The sequence below is a fragment of the Tiliqua scincoides genome, chromosome 8, assembly GCF_035046505.1.
Source record: "Tiliqua scincoides isolate rTilSci1 chromosome 8, rTilSci1.hap2, whole genome shotgun sequence".
Lineage (NCBI taxonomy): Eukaryota > Metazoa > Chordata > Lepidosauria > Squamata > Scincidae > Tiliqua > Tiliqua scincoides.
The window spans coordinates 59,967,211-59,979,807 of record NC_089828.1 but is presented as its reverse complement, the minus strand read 5'-3'; the positions used below and the strand labels follow the sequence as shown (position 1 = coordinate 59,979,807).

At 54.6% G+C, this 12,597-nt stretch overlaps 1 protein-coding gene across 1 annotated transcript; it reads left to right on the top strand.

Annotated features, from left to right (window-relative positions):
• Positions 1 to 8,452: 8,452 nt before the first annotated feature.
• On the top strand, positions 8,453 to 10,130 carry LOC136659355 (probable 18S rRNA (guanine-N(7))-methyltransferase). Its single transcript, XM_066636494.1, has 4 exons — positions 8,453 to 8,545; positions 9,666 to 9,748; positions 9,847 to 9,943; positions 10,061 to 10,130. Exons 1-4 carry the CDS (start codon positions 8,457 to 8,459, stop codon positions 10,128 to 10,130), a joined length of 339 nt encoding a protein of 112 aa, XP_066492591.1. The 5' UTR covers positions 8,453 to 8,456.
• The last annotated feature ends 2,467 nt before the right edge of the window (positions 10,131 to 12,597 follow it).

Here is a 12,597-nt window from a genome sequence, read left to right as displayed (position 1 = left end):
TAAAAGCCAAGGTATGACATCACTTCCGGTTGTGACATCACTTCCAGGGCATCGTTTTGAGCTTGGCACTGGGCTACACGATCATTAGCTACGCCACTGCATCCCTCTATCCATCCCCTGCATAATTTTGCATGTCTCAGCGCCCAGTCCGATCCCATTTTCCAGTGCTGGTGCAGTCACAGTGGCCCCTTAAGATGTGGGAACGTTTGTTCCCTTACCTGGGGGCTGCGTTGCGGCTGCACCGGTGCTGGGAAATGGGCTAGGACTGGACTCTCCATCATGTCTCCCTCAGATGCCTTTTTTTCCAAACGCTGTCGCCTTTCCTCATAATACTGTAGCCCAGAATCCATCATCGTTCCCTAGGACAGCCAGAGAGACAGGCTGTAGGTCTTGTTTCCTCACAACTGCCAGCTCCTTCGCAAATCTACCTGGGAATACGTTCTACTGAGCACAGTGGGAGGTCAGCGCTAAATCTGCCCTTTAGATGTTTCTGAGGTATTTTTTTATTTCCCATTTATCAATTTTTATACATTTGATTTAAGGGATTCCAGGCGTCTGAGATGAAATGAAGAATCCTCCGTTTCCAGTAGAAAAAAGAGGCAGGAGAAGACCCGAGGGAAGGAATGTCAGGCTGGTTTTTGTCTCAGAGGGCACTTAAGGGCTGGGATGGGATGGGAGTGGGGCAGGATGCGCTCCTGCCCTTCAGAATGCGCCATGACCCCACTGCCCAGTGGTTCTGTGAGAATGAATGGGGCGGGGAGACGCTGTGTGCTGCCCTGAGCCCCTGGGGGGGGAGGGCAGGTGCCAGTGAAACCATGCAGAGCAACCATTGGGGGTGCAGCGCTAGTGGCAAGCCCGCTCCCCACACGCAGCGCCTCTCTTTGGGCTGCTTCCACTCTAGACAGCCCTCCTTGGCTCATTCACTTTCTCTGCTTAGAGGAAGTGCAGTGCAGTGCAACACTGAACACAGGGGAGGCGGCAATTAGCAGGGAGGGGCGCAGAGGGAGGGCTCAACGGGGAAGAAGTGGCAGCCCCCAGATCCCGCTTCCGGTTCGATCATCAGTACCATAGGGCAGCTCTTTCTTTGCACAGCATGTTCAGAGTGTACATAGCGCTTCACAAGCATGGCCTTGATGCTCCCTTCCAACAGCCCTGTAGGTACTGCTGCGCCCATACAGCAGACGGGAAAGTCTGGTGCTGAGAGGGAGCATCTGGCGTAAGGCCACATAAGAGATGTTGACAGCAGAGGCAAGATTTGAACGGAGGGCATTGTGCGTCACGACCTGCTCTCGGTCACCAGGCTACTCCGGCTCCCTGGGCCAAGATGAACAGCGGAGCTGTGCTTCCTGGCCTCCCAGAATTCCCACCCTGAGAAGGCCCTCAAGGCTGGCCTCACGCATGCCTTTTCAGCACATGGCTTGCATCTCCCCAGCCCTGGAAGAGGAGGCTGTTGGCACCACCAGAGACTCTAGGCTGCTCTACCCCCCCCGCCAGATTTCCCCGCATTCCCTGTCCACCCCGCATAGGCCTGCAGAGCCAGGGGCGCATGGCATGGTGCCAAGGCTGCATATGCAGGCCTGGGCTCTGCCAAGCCACCCCCTGGCCTCCTGGTGACGCAGCCACCCCCCCCACCTCACTGGGGCTCTTCCTCTTGGGCTGCTATAGCAACACAGCCCTTAATGATAGCTCTGGAGCCTCCAGCATGCCTGGCTGGGGAAGGCCCCCCAGCGCCCTCCTTGCCAGGGTGACAGGGTCTTTGTGCTTGCCTGACAACACCATGCCAGCTCCCTTGGAAATCACGCCCACCTCTGCTCCGAGGGGCTGTCCCCTCCCTCCCCCACGTGCCATTGTGCCTCTGTCTTCCGTGGCGGAGGCTCAGCAAGACACGGGTGGTTTCAGGACAGGCAAAAACCGGTCAGAAAAGGACAGCTACACGCCAGAGCTGCAGGCTGCGGAGATGGCCCCTGTTGGGCTCAGCTCAGGCAAATCCAAGCTGCCACTGCCCTTTGAAACGACAGGGGGGAAGAGACACTTCTGTGGAGCTGACAAGGCTCCCTCCCAGCACAGTCTGTTCCCTGCTGCTCCAGACCTCCTCCTCGTATGCAGGCAGAAGGGAAGGCTCGTCAGCACCATGGGAGCACCTACAAAGGAGCATCGCTGCGGACACAATGGCAGTCTGAAGGGAAAAGCCTCCTCCTCCTCCGCCGGGCAGCCTGGGCAGCAGCAGCGGAAGGAGGGGGAGTGCTTACTCCTGGTGGGAGCTGCCCTGTAACAGAACCACTGCTGAGCAGAGCTGGAGCCAAAACAGGCAGGAAAATGGCGTCTGTGGTTGACATTTGGTGGCTGCTTCTTGATGCATCTGCCTTGTGTGTTGTTTGCCTGCCTGCCTGCCAGAAAACAGCCCGTGTGCTTCCCCCTCTGCAGCCACCCTGGGCGTGAACATTCATCTGCCCCGCCCTTTCTCAGCTGTGACATCACAGCAAACCACCCAATGATACGGACAGCTTCTTAGAAGGACGCTGCAGGCTCTCTGAGGGCTCCCCAAGCGGAAGTCCCCCTCTAGGCACAGCTTCTAGCCTGCCTGCCTGCCCAAGCTGCAGGTGATGTCCTTCAACTGGGTATTGGCAACTGGAGAATAAAATCCCTCTACAGAGTCAGTCCTGGTGGGACAAAAACCCCATGGAGGTCCCTTCATGCAGCAACAGGCAAATGCGCTCCTGGGGAAACGAGGCTGGCAGGTTCAAAAAGCTCTTAGTGGAGGGAGGGAGGGACTGGGGCATTTCTCTGCTACAAGATGGGAGTTCAGTGCCTGCCGCTTTGCAACCTCCAGGTGACTGCCAAGACCTCTGACTGGCCCCAGTGGTTGCCCTGTGCCAGTGGTGTAGCTAAGACATCTGGCACCCAGGGGCACAAAACTTTCCAGCACCCTCCCAGAACCAGATGCTCAGGACACCCCCCCCCCCCCCGGGGTGTCTGGGAGGTGGTCTGAGAAACTCGGAGGTTGCACGTAGCCTCCCCAAGTCACGGAAGGCCTTAAAATGCCACCTGAAGGCCTCAGAAAGTCACTTCCGGTTTTCACGTGGTCACCCTGAGCATCAGAAGGCCGCTTTTTCACCCTGGGTCCCCCATTGAGGGTACAGGTTGGAATCTCTGAATGGCGAGGTACTCAGGGCAATGTGGGGTTGACTCTGCTCAAGCCTCAGAGATGGTCTCCCTGACCCAATTCTGGAGCAGACTGTGACCTAGATCAGCCATGGGTGGTCAGGCAAGTCCAGAGAAGCTGGCGGAAGGATGATGCCTGGAGGCTGGTGGTGCCTTGCCTGTCTCACTGGCCTCCTCTGGCCTTGAGGCTATGGGGGGGGCATTGAGAGTCGCACAGCACTTCCCAGACAACAGTGAAAGCCACTGCCCACAACAGGACTCCTGCTTTTCCGGGCAGTCCGGCCACCCCAAGGACAATGGGATTAGTCTGAACTCTTGTGTGGGGTGCAGATGTGGTGCAGAGCGACCAGTGCAAGTACGGAAGGAGTTACGGCCAGGACTCGACCCCTAGGCAGGTCAGGAAAGAGAGCCTCCCGCTTTCCCCAGGCCATATCGACCAGCGCCTGCTTCCATGACGTGGAGCTCCTTCCCGCCTTCCAGCTCCACGAAGAGTCTTCACTGCCTCCAGAGCACTTCCATGCATGTCAGATACTTTTAACACTCAAAGACAGCGCTGTGAGGCAGGTCACGGCAACCCCCATTTCTGGGAGGCTGAAACGCTCCTTTCCAAGTCGATCTCCCCACAGCAGGTGACCAAGGCTGGAAGGAGTCCTGGAGCTCCTCCTGCTGTTCTTTTCCAAGGGCCGGGGAGTGCAGCCGGTTTGGGTGCTGATTAGTGCCGCCCTTATTTCCCCCCTCTTAATCTGTGTTTGCTTGCTGGGAAATGGGGGGCGGGGGACGGGGACACACTAGTGCTGGGTAAATACTGGGTAGCTTTCTCCCTCCTGCACACGTTTCCAGCAGCTCTCATCCAAGGTAAACAAACCTTGTTTTGCCAGCTCACTGGTGGCAGCAGCCCATTTCTGAGTGTGTGGGGGGGCAGCCCCCCCTCTCCAACAACAGGAGCAGAGAGTGGACAGTTGCCAACTGACCAGGGTGGAACCTGGCCTGCAGGGATCTTGTGCTCTTAACTAGTTTCATCTGCAGAAATTGGCAAGTGAAACTCCTTGACACAGCAGAGAGGTAAACATGGCCACTTGCTGACTGCAGCAAAGCAGTCCAGTCTGTGCCGTGCCAAGGGCACAGTGACAGGGCCTGGGTTGAAAGGTGGCAAACCACCTGCTGTCCTTGAGGCTTTGTGAGCCAGCCATGTGCTGGCAGGTGAGGTAGCTGCTAGCCTGCCCCCCCTAGACTGTCTGGGCCTGCCCACCAGCGAGAGGTGGAGCCACATCACGTTGTCCCATAAATGCAGCTGCTGGACGCCCAGCGAGGGCAGAGCAAGCCCAGCAGCAGCAGCAGCAGCAGCAGCAGCAGCGGGAGGCCCGGCCCATGTGTGCGCATGTGGCTCTGGCTCTGACTGCAAGGAGCGGGCCCGCCATGGCTGCAACCCACCCCAGCCTCTCTGGGCCTTACCTGGAGCCCCAGCTGGGGCCAAGACCCGACTCTGACTCGGATTCGGATTCCGACGGTCCTGTCTCCAGCAGTTCCAGGCCCGCCACCAGCCACCCAGCTGGCTCGCAGGTTATCCACAGCGGGCACTTCATGGTCTCCTCTCCACACAGCGACCTGGTGCCCCGGCGGCGCCATCAGTGGTCCAAGCCGGAGCCACCGTGCCTGCCAAGCATTGACCCCACCCTCACGCGACTCTTTGAGTGCATGAGCCTGGCCTACAGGTGAGTCTGTGGCCCCTCCCTCCCTGGCAGCAGGAGCCTTGGGGGCAAAGGAGGCTGGGCCCAGGGCTGGCCTCCCCAAGGAGGCGGAAGAGCCAGTGGCACCACAGGGTGACTGGGCAGCTGGCATCCAGAACAGCGAGAGTCTCCACTGTGACCGCATGGCCTGGGATGGAGAGGTGCCAGTCTTCTGCCCCGGCTGGCACCCTCGGCTGAGTCTTGGTTGGCTCCGCAGCTCCTTTCAGCGGGGGGAAAGGTTAGCGGCCAAAGTACTTTGAGAGTGACATTGCAACTGCAGGAAACTAGGGGGTGGCTGGGAGGGTTCCTGACCCCCCCCCTCAGGCAGGCAGCTTCCCATGGAGCAGTCCGTCCCCCCACAGGGCTGGGCCTTTCCTCATTAACCCCTCAGAGCCAGGGTGGTTTCTGTCACCACTGCTGCCAGCACTGACACTCAGCGCCGAGCAGGATCTGGTCACCTCCACTGGCTGTGCAGGGGGCCCTACCCAGAGGGCACAAGTTCTGTGCATGGCCTTTCCCCTCCTGCTCACCGAGGAGGTGGGCTGAGCCCCCAAAAGCTTCTCCGTGAACAAGCGGGTCCATCTTCCTGGCGCTCTCTGGGTGCCTCTCGGCCAGCGACACCTGAAGCCTGTCTGCGTACAGGCCTGGCTGGTGAGCTCAGGCTTAGGGCACATCCAGCCCAAATAGCCACTTCACTCAGTGCACCAATAGCTTATGTTCTGAAGGCAGCAAGCGTAAGATACTTTTCATAGCAGAGGATAGGCCTCTCAGCCGCTGTGATGCCTAAATGGAACCTCCAGGTTCAGAGGCACTCTATCTCTGGCTAGTGATTGCCAGTTCATGGAGACAGAGGGGTGGCTGATGCCATCATGCCCTGCATGTCAGCTTCTGGGGGTGTCTGACTGGTGACAGAAGAGTGGGCAAGATGGACCCAGCAAGGCCCAGTCCTGACCCTCTGCTCAAAGGTGCCGCCAGATCTCCCATATGTGGGATTCCCATATCTTCCTGTATATCCTCAGCGAAAGGCATCCCCCCCCATTTCTGCTACCATGCTGGGGGTGGAGGATTTCCATCCTTTCTCCTCCGCTCAGATCACAGCTCACCTTCTTGTGGGTTACCCCACATTGCAAAAGGGTTCCAGGAGGCAAAAGCAGCCATTATGCCTGAATGGAATTTGGCGCAGGGCCTCTGCCTGGTCCAAGAGCAAAAGTGCAGGCAGGGCGGGTGGCTGGGGGACTGGGAATACAAGCTCATGCTCCCTTTGGCTGCTTTGAAGAAGCTTCCCAGGGCAGGGCTCCCCTCTCGTCTTTTGGGCTTGCTCTGCCTACTGCACAAGGGGGACTGAGGAGGACGAGCTGGGTGGACCAGGTGACCTATTTGCTCCCCTCTGTGAGCATCCAGGGAAAACTCGACAGTGTCTATTAAACTGTTGACAAGCACACAGGTTGGGCAGATGGGATGCAAGCAGAGACATCTGCAGTAAGGGTCCAGCTGCTGGATCGTGCCAAGTTTGCCTATTTGGCCCAGCATCTTTTTTCCAGCAGTGACCAGCCAAATGCCTCTGGAAGCCCCACAGGGCAGGAAGGCAAGGGACCTCCCCCAAGTCACCAGCAACTGCCCACCTGCGTTATACTGCTTTTGAAAATGGAAGTTCCATTCAGCTACCGTGGCCAAGACCCACAGGGTAGTACATCAGTCCACTGCCCCAATCATATCCCAGCTGCGTCGGCTCACACACCTGGGTCTCCTTTTCCATCACCTACATTTAGACTGTAACTGCAATTCCTTTTGGGTGTCCATCTATTTCCTATATCCCCCCCTCCAGCTATGGCACATACAACAAATCCCTGATGCTCCTGCCCCGCCTAGCAGGGTCAACCTGTTGTTCGCCATGAGGTGCCAAGCAAGCCCTGGGGAGAGGAAGGGCCTGCTCACAAGGTGCAATGATGACCCCCTGCCTTGTGGAACTGCCAGCAAACAGCTATGGCTGCACCGGCACTGGAAAGTTGGAAAGGGTTAGGTCCTCAAAGTGCTGATGTTGACCTTTGATGGGGAAAGGGACTCCCAGAAGGGCAGCTGCCCAAGGGGAGCAGCACCTAGTGGTTAGCGAGCTCCCCCTGCTCCCTGCCCTCCCTTTACTGGACCAGCAGCTGGAGGGAGAAAGAACCACCAGGCTGCAGAGGTCAGGCAAGGGGAGGTGGTCACCTCCCTCCCAGGAGTGCACTGAATCCCAGGGCGAAATCGAAGTAGCAGCTGAAGGGCAGACACAGTTCCCTGAACTGCCCAGCAGGCAGGCCAAAGTCAGAATGTGACTCGTTTCATAAACTAGCTCTAGAGAATTAACTAGTAGTTGGCATCCTTCAGTCTCGGAAGACTCTGGTATCGCGCTCTGAATAGTGGTTCTGGAACAGAGTGTCTTCTCCAGTGTGTGAAGCCTGGGTAAAGTAGGTATGGAGGATAGGCTGTTACCCATGCAGCAAATCCCCCCTCTCCACATCACTGAAATGGTCCAATGGAAAGGCAGAAGCCAATACGGTTGGTTCCAGCGGCGTCACAGGAGTTGCCAGAATGTGACTGTGTTCAGCCGTGAACTGCCTCAGGGACTCCGGCTCCGGATTTTGCCTCGAGGTTGACTCCTGAAGCCTTTTCCATAACTGGATGTAGCCACAAGGCAGTGGAGGTTTGGGATCAGAGTTCTCCTTCTCTCAGATGAGCTGCCTTCCCAGGCTAAGGAGTCCCATCTACCTGGTGGCTGTTCAGTTGCCTCTTAAGACAAGTACAGCCAAACTGAGGGCCTATTCTTATCCCCGAGCCCCCAGGGGGTAATTAACTATTAACTAGAGAATTAACTAGTTTAAAAGAAAAGAGATAAAGCAAATGGTGTGAAGGAAAATGCAGACAGCGCAGGCAAGGTGCTCCAGGCTGAGCCAGGAGTTCCTGTGCAGTGTGAACAGGGGCTGTGCCTGGATGTCCCTCAATTCGGCACAGGGAAAAGGGCTCAAGGAGCGTCTGGCAGAGAAAAGCAGTTATCAGAATAGAGCCCAAGGCTGGCAGTGATTAGTTCCTGGGTTGCAAAGCACAGCCAGGGAAGGCCAGTTCCCTTGTAAGAGAGAACAGAACCATGGGTGGGAGTGAAGAGTTGAAAAGGAGGAGGATTGGTGAGTGTTGTGAACGTAGGTACAAACGCGCTTGTTAAAACTGGGAGTGCACTGGGCAGTAGAGAGAGTGTGGTCCAGCTTGCCACAATTTTTTGTAGACTCTACTTGGCCTTTCGTGCTTTTGGACACAAAAAAAGAACAAGCAAAAAGGGGGGTCTGAGTACCTGAGGCAGTTGTTTCTTGCCATGGGTTCTGTGGTGAGCAGCTGTTTCTAAGCTGGCCTAATTTGTTGAGCATGGAACATGGGTTGTTCTGGCTGGAGATCTAGAAGAGGCTGGGAGTTCTTTTGGGTATCCCCCCCCCCCATTTCCTGAGTCTCAAACAGCCTGGCAAATATCCATGCTTGTGCTTCACCGCATGGGTTTGTTCACCTCTGTTCTCCCCCCCCCTTCTGCCTTCCAGTTCACGGATGGTTGAGATCCAGTCACAGATGACGGAGCGGGCTGTGGAACTGCTGGGTCTCGCAGAGGACCGCCCTTGTTTCTTGCTGGACGTAGGGTAAATTGGCTGCTTTCTCTGTCTCTGAATCATGAGACCCCAAGGCATGAGCACTCAAGACTTGGAGGAGGCTGATCTGTTCCTGGGGAACAAGGTCAAATAGCACAGATGTGTCTGCAGTAGACAAATTCTTCAAAAGCCAGTTCAGTTTTGTTAGCCTGGCAGGGAACTGAAAGGTCGCTCGCCTCAGTAGAGGTTTGGGACTGGGATGCTGAACAGCACGTGAAGCTGCTTTGCGTGAGTTGAGCCGTTGGGCCAGTTCAGTAGTGCCTGTCCTGACAGGCAGCGACTCTCCAGGTCCTCAGGCAGCCCCACCTGAAGCTGCTGTCGGGAATGGAGCTGTGGACCTTTCCCTAGTTGGTTCAACTCGTATTGCCCCAGAGCTCCCAGGATTGCCCGCTCTTGTTAGCAGCACTGCTTCAAGAACTGAGACAAGGGACAAGTTTCCCAGTCCTGCTGCTTTAGCTTCTCTCTCTCTTGAAATCACATGCAGAAGGTCTTGGATGTAAAGCACATGATCTTCTGCTGAGCCACAGCCCTCCCTCTCCCCCTAGCAAGAGAGACCATACCTGCAACCTTTCCTGGTCTTTGGGGGGTCAGGATCTCTCTCTGAGGCAGGGTATGAACACCCAACAGCCAGACTCTGCTGCATACCACAGTTGCTCTGTGCCCACTGGGGACTTGAACCAACAACCCCTGTAATGACTGCAGGGCCAGGCACCAGTGCAGCGAGCCACGTTCTGCCCTGACCTCGTGAAGCCTTTTCCTTCCTCAGTGGTGCTTCTCCGTGACTGGCAAAGTGTCAGCAGTTGCAAGTGTCGTTTGCCTTTTGAAAGGTCAAACCTGAAGTGCAATCTCAGAATACACCATGATCTTTTCGGGGCTGCGTTGAGCGTGATGGCTGACTTTGTTTTCACTGGAAAACTGATGTGGCTGGTTTTGTTTGGATGCTGCTTTGGGGAAAATTGTATAAATGACTCCCTTGCACGATGGTGGGTTTATGGCAGCCAGATTTTATGAGCCAGGGGCCTCACAGATTGCCTGCCTGCAGCTCAGGAGTCCCCAAATCCTCAGGCCAGAGAGGACAACTCACTGGTGTGCGTTGTGTGCTTCCTCCCAGTTGTGGCTCCTGTCTGAGTGGAGACTACCTCTCAGAAGAGGGACATTGCTGGGTTGGCCTGGACATCAGCTCTGCCATGCTAGGTGAGTTGATCCTCGCCCGCCCGCCCACCCACCCCTCAGTCCTTTCTGCTTTGGACTAGGTTGGGCAGGAACAAGCTTGTGTCTTTTATTCTTAACAGACGTGGCTCTGGAGAGGGAAGTGGAGGGAGACCTGATGCTGGCTGACATGGGCCAGGGGATTCCGTTCCGGCCGGGGATGTTTGATGGCTGCATCAGGTAGGACAACAGCTTGGCTGGCGAGGAAGAGCTGCAGCCTGGCTCTGTTCAGGGGGAGGATCTGGTTTCCAAGGCGCTGGGCCTGGCTGGCTGCTGGACACCCCTTCCCTCCTGCAGCATTTCTGCGGTGCAGTTGTTGCAAGGTGTTGCAAGGTTCAAAAGCAAACTCAGTAGACAAGAGTGGTGATCGTCTGCAAGCTTTATTTTGTTGCCAGCAATGGGCATCTCAGGGACTCCAGTCCAAAACAGTGAGAGCAGTTTCCAATCCGAGCCTGTCCCTTATATTTCATTTTGGGTCCTTTGTTTGAGGAGTTTTACACTTTTCATTGGCTGGAATTTTACTCTGGATTGGCCAGAGATAGCCTTACAGACATTTGATTGGTGAGCTTCAAGTTACAGGTTTCAAATAAGGCAATACCATACATTTAAACATATAGAAAACTTTGTTTTCAAGTACCAGTAGAGTGCGCTGTAACCTCATTTTTGTTCAGAACTGGCCTTTGTCCTTATTTCTTGGCATCCTTAACTTGGCTGTCGCCACCTGTTTATCTCTCTACATTCCTTCTTTGTTCTTACCAGACACCGTGGGGCTTTTTGCCAACCTTTGTTAAGCTAAGTCCTCTGACTTGCCTCTATTCCATGTTCTGATTCTATATGTAACCTTTGAGTACCTTTCAAGGGATGTATAGTGGTAAGCTTTAATACAAGACAAACCAAACTCTTATTGTAAAAAAGGATTGCTCTTAAGAAGTCTTTTCTCATTTACTTTTAACCAAATTACAGCTCCCTCTGTCTGTTTTAGCCTAGGCAGAGGCTCTTTCTTGGGTTTTTGCCTTATCTGCTATCTTGTTCTGTCTAGCTGTTTCTGTAGGTGTTTGTATCCTTGTTTGTTAGAAAATTCTATTTCCACCTGCCAACAGATAAGCCTCTCACCATAATGTTGCAAGTCCGTGTACTTTCCCTCTTGCTTTGCCTGTATGCTGCTGCCAAGTCTCTCTGAGATGCTACTCCCTTGTTCAAATTCTGCAAGACTTGGAGTTCTCAAGGTCTACAGAGATACAGGCTTAGCGAATGCTTTTGCCAAGACAAGAGTGTTATCTTTGAGAAGTTGCTTTTTCCCACATTCCAAAGACAGACCTTTGATTTTAGCTGGAAATAGCTTTTCACCTTTCTATGTATTTTTATGATTTTATTAAACTTTCAAATGAAATCAGGCAATTAAATTTACTCCAATAGCTATTATATATATATTGGTTACACTTTTAGAGACAATAACTATTAAGGCATTGAAGAATATTTGGCAAGCAAGCAATCCTTTGGCATTTCTATTATGCTTTCGTATAATACTCTCTGAACAGCTCTCCCAGTGTTCAATATATGTATATAACACTGTTCTTTTGGTTTAAGGAAGCCTGAAAGAATTATGTTTTTAAAACTGCAAACTGCTCTTTGCCACGGTTTTAATCTTTTTAGTCTGACATACAAGCAGGGAGCTTCAGGATGGGATTCCCCCCTAAATACAATGCGAGTATTGTTCTCCTGCTGCCTCCTGCCAGATGCCTTGGTATGCTGCCAAGTGCTTCCTTGAGACTTTGCTATTTTTAGCAAAGCTGTCTGCCTCCGTAGTTTTAGGCCTGCTTCAGGCAGAGACAGAGATGTGGATTTTCAAGTTTTGTCTTTAAGCTGCTAAGCTCTTGCTCTGTTGGTTTTAAACTAATAATTGGTTCTAGTTGCATAGCATAAATGGCTTTCTTTACCTTGTATCAGAAGCACCTATTATGGTGCAGGCAGAGAGGAAGCTGGTCTAGGAGGGGCTCCTGGGAGCAAAATCTAAATGGAGACAGATACTGGGCTCTGTTTTTACCACCCACGTGCCCCTTGCAGGAGTGGGGTGGGTGGGTGGGAGGGAGTGGAGGACCACCTGCCAGCACAGGGCTGGCCTCAGGCCCTTGGCTCCCAGGTGCTTGTGGCCCTGAACTGCTGTGTAGCTCTGCAGAGAGACAGGAAAGCTGAGAGCATCTCTGCCGTGGAGCAGGCCCCCTGCCTGTGGCCCTTGGAGCAGGATCTAACCCCTGCTCTCCCAGGACCGGTTCCCTTCTTCCAGGGGGCATTTCTGGACAGCAGCTGTTCCCTCCCTGACCAGTCAGCAGTGTAGTCAAAAGCACCCCCTCTATCAGCTCTGCTCCCTCTGCAAGCAGCTTTTTGCGGGGGGGGGGGGGGTGAGCTAGCTGTGGTAAGAGACTGCTGGTGACATGGGCCTGCTGGAGGGGGCCACAGCACAGCTGGGCCAAAAGAGGAACGGCCCAGGAAGCTGAAGGCAACTCTCTGTGGGGGCTGAGTGGGGGTTTGGCACTTGCTGTGTTGCATATATCACCACCAAGGCAGAGAAGGGCTCACATGGGCCGTTGGACTGTACAGAAGAGAAAAGGTGGCCCGTGGAGCACTGGGAAGGGCAACATCTGCAACAACAGGGAAGGGCAGGGAAGGGCAGCATCTGCACATTGAGGGCAGGCACAGAGTAGACGGCCTGGGTGCGAGCAACAGCAAACCCGCGTTCACAGCAGTGGAGGTTGGCAGGGGAGGGCCATGGCCAGCACAAGGGCATTTGCTGGCAGTCACCTGTAGTGTCAGTCTATCAGTCCCAAACTGCCACA

Coding starts and splice junctions, on each gene's coding strand:
- LOC136659355 (XM_066636494.1), top strand. CDS start 8,457: ATGGTTGAGATCCAGTCACAGATGACGGAGCGGGCTGTGGAACTGCTG. Junction 9,749..9,846: donor CATCAGCTCTGCCATGCTAG/GTGAGTTGATCC, acceptor TATTCTTAACAG/ACGTGGCTCTGGAGAGGGAA. Junction 9,944..10,060: donor ATGTTTGATGGCTGCATCAG/GTAGGACAACAG, acceptor TCCCTCCTGCAG/CATTTCTGCGGTGCAGTTGT.